The 20,566-nt window shown below is 48.6% G+C and overlaps 1 protein-coding gene and 1 pseudogene across 1 annotated transcript; both read right to left on the reverse strand.

Moving 5' to 3' along the window:
- Positions 1-3,539: 3,539 nt before the first annotated feature.
- Positions 3,540-13,206, reverse strand: LOC148143230 (uncharacterized; annotated as a pseudogene).
- Positions 13,207-15,763: 2,557 nt separating this feature from the next.
- On the reverse strand, positions 15,764-17,061 carry LOC148143231 (uncharacterized). Its single transcript, XM_087975698.1, has one exon. It carries the CDS (start codon positions 17,059-17,061, stop codon positions 16,447-16,449), a length of 615 nt encoding a protein of 204 aa, XP_087831824.1. The 3' UTR covers positions 15,764-16,446.
- Between the last annotated feature and the right edge of the window lie 3,505 nt (positions 17,062-20,566).

Genomic DNA, 20,566 nt, shown 5'->3' on the forward strand with positions numbered 1-20,566 from the left:
CATCTGCAGACCTCACTTTCTCCTCGAAAATCTTTATTAAACCCTCTCTAATAGTATTCTTCCTATTACAGGGCCACCAGAACTGTACTCAGTACTCTGAAAGTGGCCTCACCAGCATCTTGTACAACCTCAACATGATGTCCCAACCCCTATACTCAATGGTGTGAACAATGAAGGCAATGTTGCGAAATGCCACCTGAACCACCCTGTCTAGCAGTGATGCAACTTCCAACAAACTATGTACCTGAACATCCCCCACCACCCCCATGTCTGTCTGTTCTATAACACGACTCATGGCCCGACCATTATCTGTACAAGTCCTTGTTTTAGCAAAAATGCAACCCCTTGCTTTTATTAAGTCTCTCTCTCACACACATACTCTATCTCTCAGACAGACACACACACACCCCTCAACACTCTCTCACACTCGCAGCCTCATACTCCATCACACTCACTTTCCCAAGCATACACACACACTTCTGCGCACGCTCACGCATAAACTCACATGCACACACACACTATTCTATGGGGTGAAATTGTATTGACAGAATTATATTTGCAGATACATTCAATTTTGTTCAAAAAGTACACAATCTGCAGGCAGTCAATGCATCTAATATTTTACAAATTCCGACTTTGGAAACAGAAGCAGTCTGATTCAAGATTGGAATACTGAGACTCAAATCTCACACCTTTAATGCACTGTCTGAGCGGAGATATCTTTTTTTTATAAAACCTTAAGTCATCTCAAGAACATTGTTACATATTAACGAACCAAAGCCCGCACCCATTCTAAGAGATGAAGACTATCTAAGTTTGTTCAATATTTTCTATCAGTTGCATGACACTGATCTTTTGACATAAGTTCTGTGTCTTATGATGCTGTTCCATGAGGCTTGTGTTGATGAGGCAAGATGGTACAGATGAGGCGATGGAGAATTACAGATCACCTCGGAAAGATTTAAAGAGAGAGTTAAGAAGAGCAAAGAGAGGACACGAGCAGTCTTCAGCAAATAGAATAAAGGAGAACCCTAAAGCTTTCTGTACGTATGTGAGGAATAAAAGGACGATTAGGGTAGGAATAGAGCCAGTCAAAGACAGAAGTGGGAAGTTGAGTGTGGACCCTGTAGAGATCGGAGAGCTGCTAAATGAACATTTCTCATCGGTGTTCACTCAGGGAAAGAATGAGGTATGAGATATTAGACTCGAAAGGATCGAGGTTAGTTACACACAGGTGTTATCAATTCGAGGAGTGAAAGTGGACAAGTCCCCTGGGCTGGATGGGATTTATCCGAGGATTCTCTGGGAAGTTAGGAAGGAGATAGCAGAGCCTTTGGCTTTGATATTTGAGTCGTCATTGTCTACGGGTTTAGTACCTGAGGACTGGAGGATTGCAAATGTTGTGCCCTTATTCAAGAGATGACCCAGGTAATTATAGATCAGTGAGCCTTATTTCTATTCTATGAAAGATTTTGGAAAGGATTATAAGAGATAAAACTTATAATCATCTAGCAAGCAACAATTTGATTTCATATAGTCAACATGGTGTCATCAAGGACAGGTCGTGTCTCACAAACCTCATTGAGTTTTTTGAGAAGGTGACCAAGCATGTAGATGAAGGTAGGGCAGTTGATGTGGTATACTTGGACTTCAGTAAAGCCTTCGATAAGGTTCCACATGGTAGGCTGATGGAGAAAATGCAGAGGCATGGAATTGAGGGTGATTTAACAGTTTGGATTAGAAACTGGAAGAAGTCAGCGAGTGGTGGTTTATGGAAAACATTCAGTCTGGAGTCCAGTTACGAGTGGTGTTCCACAAGGATGTTTTGGGACCACTGCTGTTTGTCATTTTTATAACTCATTTAGACGCAGGCATACGTGGATAGATTAGTAAATTTGCAGACGACACTAAAGTCGGTGGAATACTGGACAGTTTGGAAGAATGTTACAGGTTGCAGGGGGATTTGGATAAACTGCAGAATTGGGCTGAGAGGTGGCAAATGGAGTTCAATGCAGGTAAATGTGAGGTGATGCACTTCGGGAAGAATAACAGGATGGAAGAATAGTTGGTCAATGGAAAGATTCTTGGTAGGGTGGATGTGCAGAGGGATCTTGGAGTCCATGTGCATAAATCCCTGAAAGTTGCAACCCAGGTGGATAGTGCTGGTAAGAAGGTACATGGTGTGTTAGGTTTCATTGATAGAGGGATTGAGTTCCGGAACCGCAATATCATGCTGCAACTATACAATACACTGGTGCAGCCACACTTGGAATATTGTGTACAGTACTGGTCACCCCATTACAGAAAGAATGCAGAAGCATTGGAAAAGAGGCAGAGGAGATTTACCAGATGTTGCCTGGTCTGGAGGGAAGGTCTTATGAGGAAAGGCTGAGAGACTTGGGTCTTTTCTCATTGGAAAGAAGGCGGCTAAGGGGGGATTTGATAGAGACATAAAAGATGATCAGAGGATTAGATAGGGTAGACAGAGAAAGAATCTTTCCTAGGATGATGACATCAGCTTGTACGAGAGGACATAGAGCTATCACCCCTCAATTTGTAGTTAAGACAGATGTCAGAGGCAAATTCTTTACACGGAGAGTGGTAAGGGCGTGGAATGCCCTACCTGCTAAGGTAGTCAACTCAGCCACATTAGGGAGATTTAAACAATCCTTATTTAAGCGCATGGATGATTTTGGGATCGTGTAGGGGAACGAGCTGAGAATAGTTCACAGGTCGGCGCAACATCGAGGGCCGAAGGGCCTGTTCTGCGCTGGATTGTTCTATGTTCTAAATTTAGTGCAGGAGGCTGAAAAAAATGAGCTTTAATACTAAAACCTCTTGGAGCTCAAAGCTTTCAATGAGAGTCTGAGCCCGGTGGTAAATTCAGGTAACCTTTATTGCAACCCAGCTTTGTTACAGCTTCAGATCCCCCCAGTAAAAAGGCAGAGAAAAACTAGTTGCTTTTTGAACAGCTCAAGGTCAAAGTGCACACACCACATCTCACCTCCTCCCCCCGCCACCACACTTCCCCTCCTACTCACGCACCACCAACCCCCACCCCCACCACCACACTGTCTTTGCTATTAGCCAGCACCAAGTTGTCCATTTGTAATTGGATCCTTGGTACAGCCTTACCCCGGAGGAAGTATTGCCTCACTCAGCAATTTTAACCCATACCCTGTCACCAACTAAGTTTCTCCCCGCTCCTTTGCCAGTGGGGTGAGGGCAGTGCAGAGTCAACCAGACTGCTGTGGGTCTGGAGTCACGTGTAGGCCAGACCAGGTAAAGGATGCAGCTGGAACGACTGAGTGAATCCTTTCCCACAATGGCGGTTCCCTTCCCTAACAAGGGAGAGAGTGAATCAGATGGGGGCTTTCTCCCCACCACCTCCTCCCTGAAACGGTCTCATTGTTAGATTCCGAAATCCACATTTCCGACTGAATACCAATTCTGTCATCTGTCGTGGAGGGATTCAAACCCGGGAGTCCCCGGAACCGGGTTGATGGTCCAATCGATAATGGCACTCGGCTGTCACTCCTTCAATCCCCCTGCGATGGCACGTGAACTCGCTGGTGCTTGTGCAGGTGGGAGGAGTAGGTGAAGCCCTTCCCGCACTGAGAGCAGGTGAACGGTCTCTCCCCAGTGTGGACCCACTGGTGCCTCTGCAGGGTGAAAGATGTGCTGAAGGCCTTCCCACACTCGGGGCAGCTGAAGGGCCTCTCCCCCGTGTGGACACGCCGGTGGCTCAACAGGGTGGAGGAATACCTGAAGGCCTTCCTGCACTCTGGGCAGGTGAACGGCCTCTCTCCTGTGTGGACCCACTGGTGGGCCAACAGGGCGGAGAAAAACACGAAGGCCTTCCCGCACTCGGGGCAGCAGAAGGGCCTTTCCCCCGTGTGGTCCTGCTGGTGGGCCAGCAGGTGGGAGGAATGTCTGAAGGCCTTCCCGCAGCGGTGCAGGGGAATGGCCTCTCCCCGGTGTGACTGCACCAATGAGTCTCCAGGGCAGACGGGAAACGGAAGCCTTTCCCACAGTTACCACACTTCCACGGTTTCTCCATGGGGTGGGATTCCTCTGGTTTCTCCATGGCCAAAGCTTCAGCTGCACACAAACACGTGTAGAGCCCCTCCCTGCCGTGAAATCCCTTTCCAGGCCGTATAACGGTTTCAGGCTCCACACACAGTGCGCTGCAACAGTGGGGTTTCTTGTCCAGTCCCACTGATGCTGAAAACGTACTCAGACAGGAACCAAAAAGCTTTGATCCCTCTCACAGAAATCACGGTCAAAAATGTTTGCTGGCCCCAGTGGATTGAGTGACTGTCAGACATTGACATCAAAATGAGGACCGGAGATGCTGGAGAGTCAGTCGAAAAATGTGGCACTGGAAAAGCACAGGGGAGTCAGGCAGCATCCGAGGAGCAGGAGGGTCAATGTTTCGGGCATAAGCCCTGCATCTGTTGATTTTGAAACTTCCCTCTTCAAATCTTCAAAAACTCTATCAGAATAGATTACAAAGCTCATCACCACCAGTGCAGGGTAGAAATTCTGAACAAGCAATTTTACTTTTTGCAGAACATTCTTTTCTTTTGTTATTCCACAATTGAAGGCACCATCCCACTTTCTCTCCCCCTTTGTTGTCACTCCGCTCTAACTAATTCTCCTGAAGGTGCTGATTCAGGATCTTTCAGGGGCGGAAAAGCAAAAATGTCAAGACTTGATATGTCTCTGAATTTTGGATACCTCCATCTGAAAAGCTAATATCTTTCACAACACTGGTATACTGCTGAGAGTGAGCAGGTCTGATTTTGGGAAGCAAAAAGAAAGTGTCAATTCAGTGTGAACCTGCCACGCAGCTTCTTGAGGAACAACCAGACACAAAACGGTTAACGTCCCCGGGAAGGTGGGAGCAAAATGAGACGTCAAGGCATTAACACCGGCATTAGAGAGAAAGTGAACCTATTGACGTGGCAAAAGTTAGTGTAAAGCCAGAGTCATAGAGATATATAGCACAGAAACAGACCCTTCTGTCCAACACGAGTGTACTGACCAGATATCCTAAATCAATCTAGTCCCCACCCCCTGTCCTGAGACCTTGATGCCTCCAAGCTGACCCTCAAAGGTTCGGTTTGTCCCTCCATTCTTTCCCAGTTGTCTTTTGTAGGTTTTGAAAACTTTCCCAATCTTCTGAGCATAGGATTTGGGAAGTTATGTTGCAGCTGTACAGGACATTGGTTAGGCCACATTTGGAATATTGTGTGCAATTCTAGTTTCCTTACTATCAGGAAGATGTTGTGAAACTTCAAAGTGTTCAGAAAAGATTTACAAGGATGTTGCCAGGGTTGGAGGATTTGGGAGACTAGGGCTGTTTCCCCTGAGCGTTGGAGGCTAAGGAGTAACCTATAAAATCATGAAGGGCATGGATAGGATAAATAGACAAAGCCTTATCCGGGGAAGGGGGTCAGGGGGAAAAGAGTCCAGAACTAGAGGGCATATGTTTAGGGTGAGGGGAAAAGATACAAAAGAGATCTGAGGGGCAACTTTTTCACACAGAGGGTATTATGTGTATGGAATGAGCTGCCAGAGGAAATGGTGGAGGCTAGTACAATTGCAACATTTAAAAAGACATCTGGACAGGTATTATGAATAGGGAGGGTTTGGAGGGATATGGGCCAAATGCTGGCAGGTGGGACTAGATTGTGTTGGGATATCTGCTTGGCATGAACGGGTTGAACCGAAGGGTCTGTTCCTATGCTGTACATCTCTATGACTAGTTGGACTAAAGGGTCTGTTTCTGTGCTGTATGACTCTGGAACTGGTCTTAAAACCATTTTCTTGCCTTCCCCCACAAAATCCACTGCTGTGTTGTTCAAAAATCAGATGAACTCAGCTTTGAATATATTCAATGACCCCCTAACTGCTGGAAGACATCCCCATTTCTAAACTCAATTCCTCTTGCTAATATACACTTGCCTTGCTGATCGCTTGCTACACCTGTCTGACAAATGACAGTGACTGGTGTAGAAGGACGCTGAGGCCTCTTTGTCCATCCACACATCATTCCTGATAAAGGGCTCGTGTCCAAAACTCCTGCTCTCGGATGCTGCCTAACCTACCGTGCTCTTCCAGTACCATACTTTTTGACTCTGATCTCCAGCATCTGCAGTTCTCACTTTCTCCACATTCAAATACATCTCCATTTAAACAATGCACCTCCTTTTGTGTTTTTTTTCCACAGCCAAGGGTATAACTTCATATTGTGGTACTGCATTTGCCATGTGTTTACCAATTGTGGTCTTCTCTATATCGGAGAGCGAGTGCAAACTTGGGCAACGATTCGCCGACCATCGCAGCTGTGTCTGCAGAGGGCGACCAGACCTCTCAGTAGGTGGGCGGCACGGTGGTTAGCACTGCTGCCTCAGGCGACTCTCTGTGTGGAGTTTGCACATTCTCCCCGTGTCTGCGTGGGTTTCCTCCGGGTGCTCCGGTTTCCTCCCACAATCCAAAAATGTGCAGGTTAGGTGAATTGACCATGCTAAATTGTCCGTAGTGTTAGGTGAAGGGGTAAGTGTAGGAGTATGGGTCTGGGTGGTATACGCTTCGGCGGGTCGGTGTGGACTTGTTGGGCCGAAGGTCCTGTTTCCACACTGTAAGTAATCTAATCTAACCATCCATTCCAATTTCCCTTCCCACCCCTTTTCTGACATGACCATCTTTGGCCTCCTCCATTGCCACAACGAATCTAACCGCAAATTGGAGGAACAACACCTGCAGCCTGAAGGACTCAACATTGAGTTTTCCAATTTCAGAAAAACCTCCCTCTCCATTCCCATCCCCGTCCTCCTCCATGCCACCAACCAGATTTATTCCTCCCATTGACCAACCAGGTCGTACCCTCTACCTGTCTCGACCTATCCCCACTTCACCACCACCCCCTTTTATCTGCAGCTTCTGCACCCAGCCCCAGCCCTGAAGAAGGGTTACACCTGATATGTTGACTTCTCTACCATCTTATGCCTCCTGCCTAACTATTTTGCCAATTGAGATACAGACCTGGATCAACGTTTCTGGAGTCTGTCCCTGCCGAATTCACTCTCTTGCCTTTTAGTTGCTGCAAGTCACCATCCCTCCAGAACTACCCCTCTCTGAGGATGAATGATCAGTCCTCAGCAGAGGCCTCACCTTCATTCCCCTACCCTCCCGGATTAACGAGTTCAACACACGGCGTGACATCGAACAATTCTTCCGCCGCCTTCGCCTCCGCGCCTACTTCTTCAACCAAGACTCCCGCCCACCCTCTGACGACCCCTTCACCTGCCTCCAACACACCCCATCCACCTGGACACCCCGTGCTGGCCTCTTACCCGCCCTCGATCTCTTCATAGCCAACTGCTGCCGCGAAATTAACAGCCTCAACCTCTCCACCCCTCTCACCCACTCCAACCTCTCTTCCTCGGAACTTGCAGCCCTCCACTCCCTCCGTTCCAACCCCAACCTCACTATCAAACCAGCAGACAAGGGAGGTGCGGTAGTAGTTTGGCGCACCGACCTTTACACCGCTGAGGCTAAACGCCAGCTCGCGGACACCTCCTCCTACTGCCCCCTTGACCATGACCCCAGCTCCCACCACCAAACCATCATCTCCCAGACCATCCAGAACCTCATCACCTCAGGGGATCTCCCATCCACCGCCTCCAACCTCTTAGTCCCACAACCCCGCACCGCCCGTTTCTACCTCCTGCCCAAAATCCACAAACCTGACTGCCCCAGCCGACCCATTGTCTTAGCGTGCTCCTGCCCCACCGAACTCATCTCTGCATACCTCGACACAGTCCTGTCCCCCTTAGTCCAAGAACTCCCCACCTACGTTCGGGACACCACCCACGCCCTCCACCTCCTCCATGATTTTCGCTTCCCCAGTCCCCAACGCCTTATCTTCACCATGGACATCCAGGCCCTGTACACCTCCATCCCCCATCACGAAGGACTTAAAGCCCTCAGCTTCTTCCTTTCCCACCGTACCAACCAGTACCCTTCCACCGACACCCTCTTTCGACTGACTGAACTGGTCCTCACCCTGAACAACTTCTCTTTCCAATCCTCCCACTTCCTCCAAATCAAAGGAGTAGCCATGGGCACCTGCATGGGCCCCAGCTATGCCTGCCTCTTCGTAGGATATGTGGAACAGTCCATCTTCCGCAGCTACACTGGCACCATGCCCCACCTTTTCCTCCGCTACATCGATGACTGTATCGGCACTGCCTCGTGCTCTCACGAGGAGGTTGAACAGTTCATCCACTTTACCAACACCTTCCACCCCGATCTCAAATTCACCTGGACCGTCTCAGACTCCTCCCTTCCCTTTCTAGACCTTTTCGGGTGACCGAATCGACACGGACATTTACTATAAACCGACCGACTCCCACATACCTAGACTACACCTCCTTCCACCCTGCAAAAATGCCATCCCATATTCCCAATTCCTTCGTCTCCGCCGCATCTGCTCCCAGGAGGACCAGTTCCAAAACCGTACAATCCAGATGGCCTCCTTCTTCAAGGACTGCAATTTCCCGCCAGACGTAGTCGACGATGCCCTCCATCGCATCTCTTCCACTTCCCGCTCCTCCGCCCTTGAGCCCTGCCCCTCCAACCGCCACCAGACAGAACCCCACTGGTCCTCACCTACCACCCCACAAACCTCCATGTACAACATATCATCCGCCGTCATTTCCGCCACCTCCAAACGGACCCCACCACCAGGGATATATTTCCCTCCCTTCCCATATCAGCGTTCCGAAAAGACCACTCCCTCCGTGACTCCCTCGTCAGGTCCACACCCCCCACCAACCCAACCTCCACTCCTGGCACCTTCCCCTGCAACCGCAAGAAATGTAAAACTTGCGCCTACACCTCCCCCCTTACTTCCCTCCAAGGCCCCAAGGGACACTTCCATATCCGCCACAAATTCACCTGCACCTCCACACACATCATCTATTGCATCTGCTGCACCCGATGTGGCCTCCTCTATATTGGGGAGACAGGCCGCCTACTTGCGGAATGTTTCAGAGAACACCTCTGGGACACCCGGACCAACCAACCCAACCACCCCGTAGCCCAACACTTTAACTCCCCCTCCCACTCCACCAAGGACATGCAGGTCCTTGGACTCCTCCATCGCCAGACCATGGCAACACGACGGTTGGAGGAAGAGCACCTCATCTTCTGCCTGGGAACCCTCCAACCATAAGGGATGAACTCAGATTTCTCCAGTTTCATTTCCCCTCCCCGCACCTCGTCTCAGTCAAATCCCTCAAACTCAGCACCGCCTTCCTAACCTACAATCTTCTTCCTGACCTCTCCACCCCCACCTCACTCCGGCCTATTACCCTCACCTTGACCTCCCTCCACCTATCGCAATTCCAACGTCCCTCCCCCAAGTCCCTCCTCCCTACCTTTTATCTTAGTCTGCTGGACACACTTTCCTCATTCCTGAAGAAGGGCTTATGCCCGAAACGTCGATTCTCCTGTTCCTTGGATGCTGCCTGACCTGCTGCGCTTTTCCAGCAACACATTTTCAGCTCTAAATCTACTCCCCTCAACTTGAGGCCTGGTCTCATCCATCAGCAGAAATGACTGGCTAGGGTAGGGCTTCATCCCCACAGTGGAATGAATTCCCACTTTCCACCAAACTCTCAGATGTACTCTCACTCAGTTGCTGTCTCACAAATTAAAGACTTCATTGTAACTTCTTTTGCTCCCAATAAGGGCACAACATCTTGGAAAGCTGCTCTGAAAGTCCAACCACACTCCTGCATTCACCGAAGACAATTCCAGTGTTATAGCACAGAAACAGACCTTCCGGCTCAACTCGTCCGTGCTGGGGGGAATATGTTAAGCTAGATATGGTTGCAAGCAGTTACAAGTAGCTGCATCTTGCTTCTGCAAAAATCGCAAGGCAGAATCATGAGGGTATATTCCAAAAAATAACTAACTGAAAAGGGAGGTGGTCGATTGGTAGAAGCAGATGTTTTGACATGACAGGAGCAATGGTCACGCACATAGGGAGTTAGTATGAACAAGGTAACCAAATAAGACCCTGTGTTGCATCAGCAAAAGTAATAAGACCCAGCTGGGGGGGGGGGGGGGGGGGGGGGGCGGGGTTGCACGCCACAGACAGATGTGGAAAAACGATTAGATTAGCAGAAGTAAGAAGGGAGTCTGGAACAAACTCAATCTTCATTCAGAGAGAGAGCAGCAACTTCCGAAACTCGTGTTCCAGCTTCTGCATTCAGACAATAGGAAGGCACTGATTGGCAGGAGGACCAGTCACCTTCCGGTCCTCCAGCGCTCCTGATTGGCCCATCAAAAGAAAGTGGCGAGGCGTGCCTTGCGTGCAGTGAGGAGCATGCGCAATTTCATCCAGACGCCGGCGAGCACGCGCAGTCTGCTCTCTGGCGATGAGGTTGTGACTGACAGGATTTAAGTGTCTAAATGCCAAGAGAAGTAAAAAAGGGGAGCTGCATAATTTTTTCCCCTGTGATATTTACCTTTCCTACACGGCCCATGACTTTATGAATCGAAATAAGTTCACCCGACAACTTGTGGTCGTCGATAGGGCGAACAGAAGTGTACTCAGTCCTCTCCACGTGGTCTCACCAATATCCTGTACAACCTCAACGTGATGTCCCAACTCCTGCACTGAACGGTGTGAACAATGAAGGAAAGTGTGCTAAATGCCTCTTTCACAACCCTGTCTACCAATGATGCAACTTCCAAAGAACTATGTCCCCGGTTTGGAGATGCCGGTGTTGGACTTGGGTGTACGAAGTTAAAATTTACACCACACCAGGTGATACTGCAACAGGCTCATTTGCAAGCATTAGCCTTTGGAGCACTGCTCCTTCATCAGGTGGTTGTGTCTTATGATCCTGTTCCACAAACACCCCATGTCTTTACCTGTCCTCTCTCAGACACACACACACACTCTTACACTCACACCATCTCACAGGCTTATACTCCATCTCACACACACTTCATTAGCATGCATGCACAAACTCGCATGCACGCACATACACACTCGTGCAGATACAATTACACATAAGTCAATGGGGTGAATTTCCATTTGCAGAATTATATTTGCAGATATATTCAATTTTGCTCAAAAAGCACACAAACTGCAGGCCGTCAATCCATGTAATATTTTATAAATTCCTACTTTGATTAATAGAACCAGTCTGATTGAAGATTGGGACAGAGACACTCTGGTGCAGTGTCTGAGCTGAGATGTCACCTATTTTTTTAAAACCTTAAATCATCTCAAGAAGGTGAATTAAAAGTAGTTCGGGGGATTACATATTAATGAACTGAAACCTGCAACCCATTCTAAAAGATGAAAGATTAATCTGCAATCTAGATTTGTTCAATATGTCCTATCTGTTGCATGACAGTGTGATCTTTTGCTATAAATTCTGTGTCTAATGACCATGCTCCATAGCTACCTGATGAAGGAGCACCGCTCCGAAAGCTAATGCTTACAAATAAGCCTGTTGGACTATTAGCTGGTGTTGTGTGATTTTTAACTTTATCCACCCAGTCCAACAGCGGCACCTCCACATCGTTTCCAGTGGACACAGCCCACACCTCCCAGTGCTGCCAGGAAACTGTACAATGCCGATGGCATGATGTAGTACCTGGACTCCTGAAAAATTTACAATTTCTAACAATACCGGTTACTCATTCACTGCTGCAACCGATACACAACATTGGAAACATAGTACAGGAGGTTGTAAGAAATGAGCACAGCAGGTCGGTCAGCATCCAAGGAGCATGAAAATCAACGTTGCCTGACCTGCAGTGCTTTGCCAGCACCACACTAATCTTGAATCTGATCTCCAGCATTAGCAGTTCTCACTGTTGCCAGTAAGAAATGAGCAGTTTTAAATCAAAAACCTGTTGAGTTCAAAGCTCTCAATGAGAGGCTGAGCTCGGTGTGAAGTTTAGGTAATCTTTGTTGTGACCCAACTTTGTTACAGCTTCAGAATCTCTCAACAGAAAGGCATAGAAAAAGTAGCAATGTTTTAAAAACAGCTCAAGGTGAAAGTGCACACACTCCCTCGAACCCCTCACTTTCTTCATTATTGGTCACCACCAAGTTGTCCCTTTGTAATTGGATCCTTGCTAGAGCCTTCACCCAGAAGAAGTTTTGCCTCACTCAGGAACTTCATCCTGTATCCTGTATCCAAGGAAGTTGGATGGGCAGTGTAGAGTCAACTACACTGCTGTCGGCCAGACAAGGTAAAGGAGACAGCTGGGATGTCTGAGTGAATCCTCTCCCACAACAACAGTTTCCTTCCCTAAAAAGGAGCTGAGTGAATCAGATGGGGATTTCTTCCACCCCAACCCCACTGACAACGGTTTCACTCCAGATTTCTGACCATATTCCAATTCCACTAGCTACCGCGGTGGGATTCAAACCCAGGAATCCCCAGAAATGGTTTGATAGTCCAGTCAATAATGGCACTCGGCTGTCATTCCTTCAATCACCCTGCGATGGTACGTGAACTTGCTGGTGGCTCCGCAGGTTGGAGGAGCGGGTGAAGGCCTTCCTGCATTCAGGGCAGCTGAAGAGCCGCTCCCATCTGTCGACCCATCAGTGCCTCAGCAGGTTGGAGGCCTCGGTAAAAGCCTTCCCACACTCAGGGCAAGGAAATGGCCTCTCCCCCGTGTGGACCCGCTGGTGGGTCAGCAAGTTGGGGCAAGCTGAAGGGCTTCCTGCACACAGTGCAGCTGTAGGCCTTCTCCCCCTTGTGGACCCGCCGGTGCCTCAGCAGGGCAGAGGCCTGGTAAAGACCTTCCCGCATTCGGGGCAGGGGAATGCTCTCTCACCCGTGTGGACCCGCTGGTGGGTCAGCAAGCTGGAGGACTTGCTGAAGGCCTTCCCGCACACAGTGCAGCTGAAGGGCCTCTCCCCAGTGTGGATCCGCTGGTGGGTCAGCAGGTGGGAGGAATGTCTGAAGGCCTTCCTGCAGTCGGTGCAGGGGAACGGCCTCTCCTCGGTGTGACTGCGCCGATGAGTCTCCAGGGCAGACGGAAAATGGAAGCCTTTCCCACAGTCGCCACACTTCTACGGTTTCTCCATGGCCAACGCTTCAGCCGCACACAAACGGGCGTGAAGCCTGTCCCCACCTTGAATTCCTCTTCCCAGGCCATATAGCTGTTTCAGGCTCCACACTCAGTGCTCCATCCCACTCTCTCTCCCCCTCTGTTCTCACTCCGCTCTAATTCCCCTGAAGGTGCTGATTCAGGATCTTACTTGGGCAGAAAAAGCAAAAACATCAAGACTGACATCTCTCTGCATTTTGGATGTCTCCACCTGAAAGTTAATATCTTTCAGAACTTTTGTTACAATGTGGCACACATTCAGACACACCATGTATCGTTTCAGGTTTTGTGACATCAGTATCCAGTTTCGATTGTCGGTCCATTGGTGACGCTGTTGCTTGGTGACGGTGAGGTTCCCCCGGCCCCGCCCATCCCGCTGTGCAGACATCACGCGGGGGCGAAGGCGGTTGGGAGGAGAACTCGCTCGAGCGGGGAAGCGGCGGCCATTAGGAAAATGGTGCTGCGCGACCTAGGGCAGACACAAGTCACTGGGCTTGTGCTTTTTACCCTCACTGTTTGTTTTTAATTCCTTGTACTTTTCACCCTTGTGGACTAATCTAATTTATAGATTAAGGTGGATTGGCCCTGCTAAATTACCCATAGTGCCCTGGGATGGGTAGGTTAGGGTGGATTGGCTATGCTAAATCACCCATAGTGCCCAGGGATGTGCAGGTTAGGGTGGATTGGCTATGCTAAATTACCCATAGTGCCCCGGGATGGGCAGGTTAGGGTGGATGAGCCATGGGAAATACAGAGTAAGGGGGTGGGTATGGGTGAGATGCTCTTCAGAATGCCAGTGTGGAATAGATGGGTCGAATGGCCTGCTTCCACATTGTCAGGATTCTATGACACTCCCCCCGAAAAAGGAGCATTTTATCGGCATCTATCCTGTCAAGCCGCTTTCAGAATTCTACTGGTTTCAATAAGATCACTTCCGGTTCAGAGAGGTATACAGCACAGAAACAGATCCTTCAGTCCAAATCGTCCATGCTGACCAGGTTTCCCAAACTAAACTAGTCCCACTTGCCTGCATTTGGCCCATATCCCTCTAAACCTTTCTATTCATGCACCCATCCGAATGTCGTTTAAATGTTGTAACTGTACCTGCATCTACCACTTCCTCAGCAAGTTCATTCCACACACAAACCACCCTCTGTCAAAACAGTGCCCTTCCGGTTCCTTTTAAATCTTTCTCCTCTCACCTTGAAAGAATATGCCCCCTAGTTTTGAGCTCCCCGACGCGAAGGAAGAACTCTTTGGTATTCAGTCCTGATTAATCTTTACCAAACCCTCTCTAACAGTCTCCTTCCTATTACAGGGCCACCAGAACTGTACTCAGTACTCTAAACCACACGCGAAGGAAGAACTCTTTGGTATTCAGTCCTGATTAATCTTTACCAAACCCTCTCTAACAGTCTCCTTCCTATTACAGGGCCACCAGAACTGTACCCAGTACTCTAAACCACTCTGCCTACCAGTGATACAACTTTCAAAGAACTATGTACCTAACCCCCCACCCCATGTCTCGGGTTTGGAGAGATAAGGGCCGGGTGCTGGCAGGTGGGACTAGATTGGGTTGGGATATCTGGTCGGTGTGGATAGATTGGACCAAAGGGTCTGTTTCCATGCTGTATATCTCTATGACTCTATGTCTCTCTCTTTTACAACATGACCCAGGGTCCTACAATTAACTGCACTTCCTTGTTTTAGTAAAACGTAAACCCTTGCGTTCATACCTATCTCAGACACACATACACCAAGCCCCTCACAGACATATAATCCATCACACTCACACTTTACCAAACATGCGCGCACGCCCACGCACACACACGGGGTGAATTTGTATTGGCAGAATATTTGCAGATACATTCAATTTTGCTTAAAAAGCGCACAGTCTGCAGGCACTCAATCCATGTAATATTTTATAAATTCCTACTTGGAAAATAGGATCCCAAACTTGAATTAGACTGGTTCTGACAGACTCGAACCTCACACCTTTAAGGCATTGTCTGAGCTGAGATGTGACTTTTTTAAAAAATCAAACCTTAGATCATCTCAAGAACATGACTTGAAAGATGTTCAATGATTTACATACGAACAAACTGAAACCTGCAACCCATTCTAAAAGATGAAAGACTTAACAGCAATCTAGGTTTCTTCAATATATCCATGACATAGTGATCTTTTGCTATAAAATGTAATGTCTTTGATCCTGCTCCACAGCTATCCAATGAAGGAGCAGCACTCCAAAAGCTGGTGCTTTCAAATAAACCTGGTGTTGTGTGAGTTTTTAAATTTTATTCACCCCAGTCCAAAACCGGCCCCTCCACATCTAGTGAACACAGTCCCAGTGCTGCCAGGAATCTTTACAAATGCTGATGAAATGACGCAGTACCTGCACTCCTGAAAAATTTACAATTTCTAACGATACTAGCTACTCATTCACTGCTCCATCTGATACATGACATTGGAAACTCAGTGCAGGAGGCTGAATGAAATGAGCAGCTTTAAAACAAAAACCTCTTGGAGCTCAAAACTTTCAATGAGAGTCTGAGCCCGGCAGTAAGTTCAGGTAACCTTTATTGTGATCCAGCTTCGTTACAGCTTCAGATCCCCCCAGCAAAAAGGCAGAGAAAAAGTAGCTACTTTTCAAACAGCTCAAGACCGAAGTGCGCACACATCCCCCCACAACCACACTTTCCTTAGTCTTGGTCACCACCGAGTTATCCCTTTGTAATTGGATTCTTGGTACAGCCTTAACCTGTGGGAAGTATTGTCTCACTCAGTAATTTCAACCTGTATCCTGTATTCAAGTAAGTTGGACAGGCAGTATCGAGTCAACCACACTGCTGTGGGTCTGGAGTCATGTGTAGACCAGCCTGGGTAAAGGATGCAGCTGGAACGACTGAGTGAATCCTTTCCCACAACAGCAGTTTCCTCCCCTAAAAAGGATGTGAGTGAATCAAATGGGGGTTTTCTCCACCCCGCAAAAAATGGTTTCATCGTTAGATTCTGAACTCCAGTTTCTGACAAAATTCCAATTCCGCCATCTGCCGTGGCTGGATTCGAACCCAGCAGTCCCGAAACTGGGTTGATAGTCCAGTCGATAATGGCATTTGGCCGTCGCCGCTTCAGTGCGTCTACAGTAGGGAGGAGCAGGTGAAGCCCTTCCCGTACTGAGAGTAGGTGAACGGCCTCTCCCTGGTGTGGAGACACTGGTGGGTCAGCAGCTTAATCGAGCAGGTGAACCCCTTCCTGCACTCGGGGCCCCTGAAGGGAATCTCTCCACTAGTGGAGCTGCTCGTGCCTCTGCAGGTGGATCACCTGACTGAACCCCTCCTCACACTCGGGGCAGCTGAAAGGCCTCTCCCCTGTGTGGACCCGCTGGTGGGTCAGTAGGTTGGAGGAATTGCTGAAGGCCTTCGCGCAGACAGGACAGGGGAATGGCCTCTCCCCCGTGTGGACCCGCCGGTGGGTCAGCAGGTTGGAGGAATTGCTGAAGGCCTTCCCGTACTCTGTACAGGGGAACGGCCTCTGCCCCATGTGGATCCGCTGGTGCCTCAGCAGGGCAGAGGCCTGGGTAAAGTCCTTCCCGCACTGGGGACATCTGAACGGCCTCTCCCCCATGTGGACCCGCCGGTGGGTCAGCAGGGCGGAGGAATTGCTGAAGGCCTTCCCGCACTCGGGACAGCTGAAGGGCCTCTCCCTCGTGTGAATCCGCTGGTGTCTCAGCAGGGTGGAGGAATCGCTGAAGCCTTTCCCGCAGACATAGCAGGAGAATGGCTTCTCCCCGGTGTGGCTGCGCCGATGAGTCTCCAGGACAGACGGGACATGGAAACCTTTCCCACAGTCGCCACACTTCCACGGTTTCTCTACGAGGCAGGATTCCTTGGGTTTCTCCATGGCCAACGCTTCAGCCACACACAAACGCGTGTGGAGCCCCTCCCCACCGTGAATTTCTTTTTCCAGGCCGTATAACTGCTTCAGGCTCCACACTCAGTGCACTGCAACAGTAGGGTCTCTCATCCAGTCCCACTGATGCTGAAAACGTACTCAAACAGGAACCAAAAAGCTTTGCTCCTTCTCACAGAATCATAGTTGGAAAATTGTTGTTGTCCCGATGGATTGAGTGACTGTCAGACATTGATGTCAAAGTGAGGACTGCAGACAATGGAGAGCCTTTCATCTGTTGATTTTGAAACTTCTGTCTTCAGATCGTCCAATACTCTGTTAAAAAGAGATTACAAAAGTCATCATTGTCAGTGCAGGGTAGAAATTCAGAACAAGGAATTCTACTTTCTGTGGAATATTCTTTTCTTTTGTTATTCCACAAAATTGAAAGCACCATCCCACTCTCTCTCCCCCTCTGTTCTCACGCCGCTCTAACTAATTCCCCTGAAGGTGCTGATTCAGGATCTTACAGGGGCAGAAAAAGCAAAAACATCAAGACTAATGTCAAGATAAATCCACCTGAAAGTGAATATCTTTCACAACACTGGGATACTGCTGAGAGCGAGCAGGTCTGCCCCTCAGGTCCCCATTAAATCATTCCCCTCTCAGCTCAAACATTTGCCCTCTCGTTCTGGACTCCCATACCCAGGGGAAAAGACCTTGGATATTCACCCAATCCATGCCCCTTATGAACATCCCAATCCTCCGATTTCCCATCCATCTTTGCTATGTTATACCTTTTCCCTTTTGTCTTTACATGGTCCTTAACTTCCCTCGTCAGCCACAGCCAGCCCTGCCTCTCCTTAGGACCTTTCTTCCTTTCTGGAATGAACTGATCCTGCATCTTCTGCATTATACCCAGAAATACCTGCCATTGTTCCTCCACTGCCATCCTTGCTAGGGGATTGCACCATTGAACATTGGCCAGCTCCTCCCTCATACCTCCATAGCTTCCCTTATTCAACTGAAATATTGTCACTTCCGATTCTACCCTCTCCCTTTCAAACTGCAGATTAAAGTTTATTGTATTGTGGTCACCACCTCCTAATGGCTCCTTTACTTCGGGGTCCCTGATCAAATCCGATTTGTTGCACAACACCTGGTAGGCTCCAGCACAAGCTGGTCTAAGAATCCATCTCAGAGGCCCTCCACAAACTCCCTATCTTGGGGTCAAGTACCATCCTGATTCTCCCAGTCTACCTGCATGTTGAAATCCCCCATAACAACTGTACTAATATATTTGCGACAGGCCAATTTCAGCTCCTTATTCAACTTACACACTACATCCAAGCTACTGTTTGGGGGCCTGTAGATAACTCCCATTAGGGTCTTTCTACCCTTAGAATTTCTCAGTTCTCGCCATACTGACTCTACATCCCCTGATTCTAGATCCCCCCATGCAAGGGACTGAATATCATTCCTTACCAACAGGGCTACCCCACCCCCTCTGCCAGTTAGTCTGTCCTTATGATAGCACGTATACTCTTGAATATTCATTTCCCAGGCTCTGTCCACTTGAAGCCACATCTCAGTTATCCCCACATTATCGTAACTGCCAATTTCCAAATGAGCCTCAAGCTCATCCACTTTATTTCTAATGCTTCGTGCATTCATATTTAATATTTTTTAATTTGTTACTCCCCTCACCCTTCCTATCAATCCCTATTTCACTTGACCTTACGGCATGATCCTTTTCTTTTGAGTTTTCTGCTCCATTGATTCCATTGTCTTTCTTGACTTGCAGTGGCAAACCTACCTGCCAGAATGCTGGTCCCCCACCTATTAAGGTGCAACCCATCCCTCTTGTATAATTTATTCTTACCCCTAAACATCAGCCTCTCATGCTCCAGGGAAAATATCTCTGGCCTATTCAGCCTCCCCCTGTAGCTCAAACCCTCCAACTCTGGCAACAGCCTTGTAAATCTTTTCCAACTCCTGTCAAAGTTTCACAACATCTTTCCTCTCGCAGAGAGACCAGAACTGAATCGGGTATTCCAAATGTGGTCTCACCAATGTCCTGTACAGCTGCAACATGACCTCCCAACCCCTGTACTTAATGCTCTGACCAATAAAGGAAAGCATCCCAAACGCTTTCTTCATTATCTTCCTGAGACTCTGCTCTCAAGGAACTATGAACCTGCACTCCAAGGTCTCTTCGTTCTACAACTTAACATTTGTATAAGTACATGAATAGGAAAGGTTCGGAGGGATATGGCCTATTCTAGGTGGGACTAGCTTAGTTTCTGATTATAGTCAGCATGGACTAGTTGGACTGAAGGGTCTGTTTCTGTGCTGTCTGACTAACTATTCTGGACTGGTCTTGAAACCATTTTCTTGCCTTCCCCCACAAACATCCACTTCTTCGTTGTTCCAAAATCAGATGAGTTCAGCCTTGAATATATTCAATGACCCTCTAACTGCAGGGAGACATCCCCACTTCTGAACTCAATTCCTCTTGCTAATATACCACTTGCCTTGCTGATTGCTTGCTGCACCTGTCTGACAACTGGCAGTGACTGGTGTAGGAGGACGCTGAGGCCCCTTTGCACATCCACACATCATTCCTGAAGAAGAGCTGGTACCTGAAACATCAACTCTCCTGCTCCTTGGATGCTGTCTGACCTGCTGTGCTTTTCCAGCACCACATTTTTGACTCTGATCTCCAGCATCGGAAATTCACCTCCTTTCTGCTTTTTTTTTCCACAGCAAAGGCTGTAACTTTACATTGTGGCACTCCATTTGCCATATGTTTGCCAACTGTGGTCTTCTCTACATCGTGGAGACTGAGCATAAACTTGGGGAATGGTTCGCCGAGCATCGCAGCTGGGTCCACAGAAGCCGACTGGACCTCCCAGTTGCCACTCATTTTAATTCCCCTTCCCAATATGACCATCCTTGGCCTCTTCCATTGCCACAACAAAGCAAACTGCAAATTGGAGGAACAACACCTCATCTTGTGCATGGGCAGCCTGCAGCCCTGAGGATCAACATTGAGTTCTCCAATTTCAAATCACCTCCCTTCACCACTATGGAAAAAGGGGGTGAGAAAAGAGAGTACCATGCTCAGAGATGTTGGACAGGAGAAGGACATTGCAGTCTGGGGTGAAGCTCAATCTTCATTCAGAGAGAGAGAGGGGAGCAATAGCAGCTTCAGAAGCTCATGGTCCAACTTCTGCATTTAGACAATGGAGGGGGGGGGGGCTCTGATAGGCAGGCCGGGGGACAATTCCAACTCTGGACTCCTCCCATGGGTTAAACTTGTATGTCTGATGATCTTGCTCTATGGGTTATTGACTGTGTACATTATACAACACTCGGTGGTGCCTGTTCAGTCGCCCTCTTTCTCCTGACGGCTTGGTGGCATCCCCGCCTCCAACAACTAGGTCAAAGGGTTAGCGGCCGGTGTCTTATTTGTCAGGAACAAAACCCTGGAAAAGGCTTGCCTTGCACTCCGGGT

This window comes from Chiloscyllium plagiosum, unplaced genomic scaffold, assembly GCF_037043375.1.
Source record: "Chiloscyllium plagiosum isolate Xiang-an unplaced genomic scaffold, Cpla_swu_hap1 HiC_scaffold_27, whole genome shotgun sequence".
Lineage (NCBI taxonomy): Eukaryota > Metazoa > Chordata > Chondrichthyes > Orectolobiformes > Hemiscylliidae > Chiloscyllium > Chiloscyllium plagiosum.

Excerpts from the sequence above, each read along its gene's own strand:
- LOC148143231 (XM_087975698.1), bottom strand. The coding sequence starts at position 17,061 with ATGGAGAAACCCAAGGAATCCTGCCTCGTAGAGAAACCGTGGAAGTGT.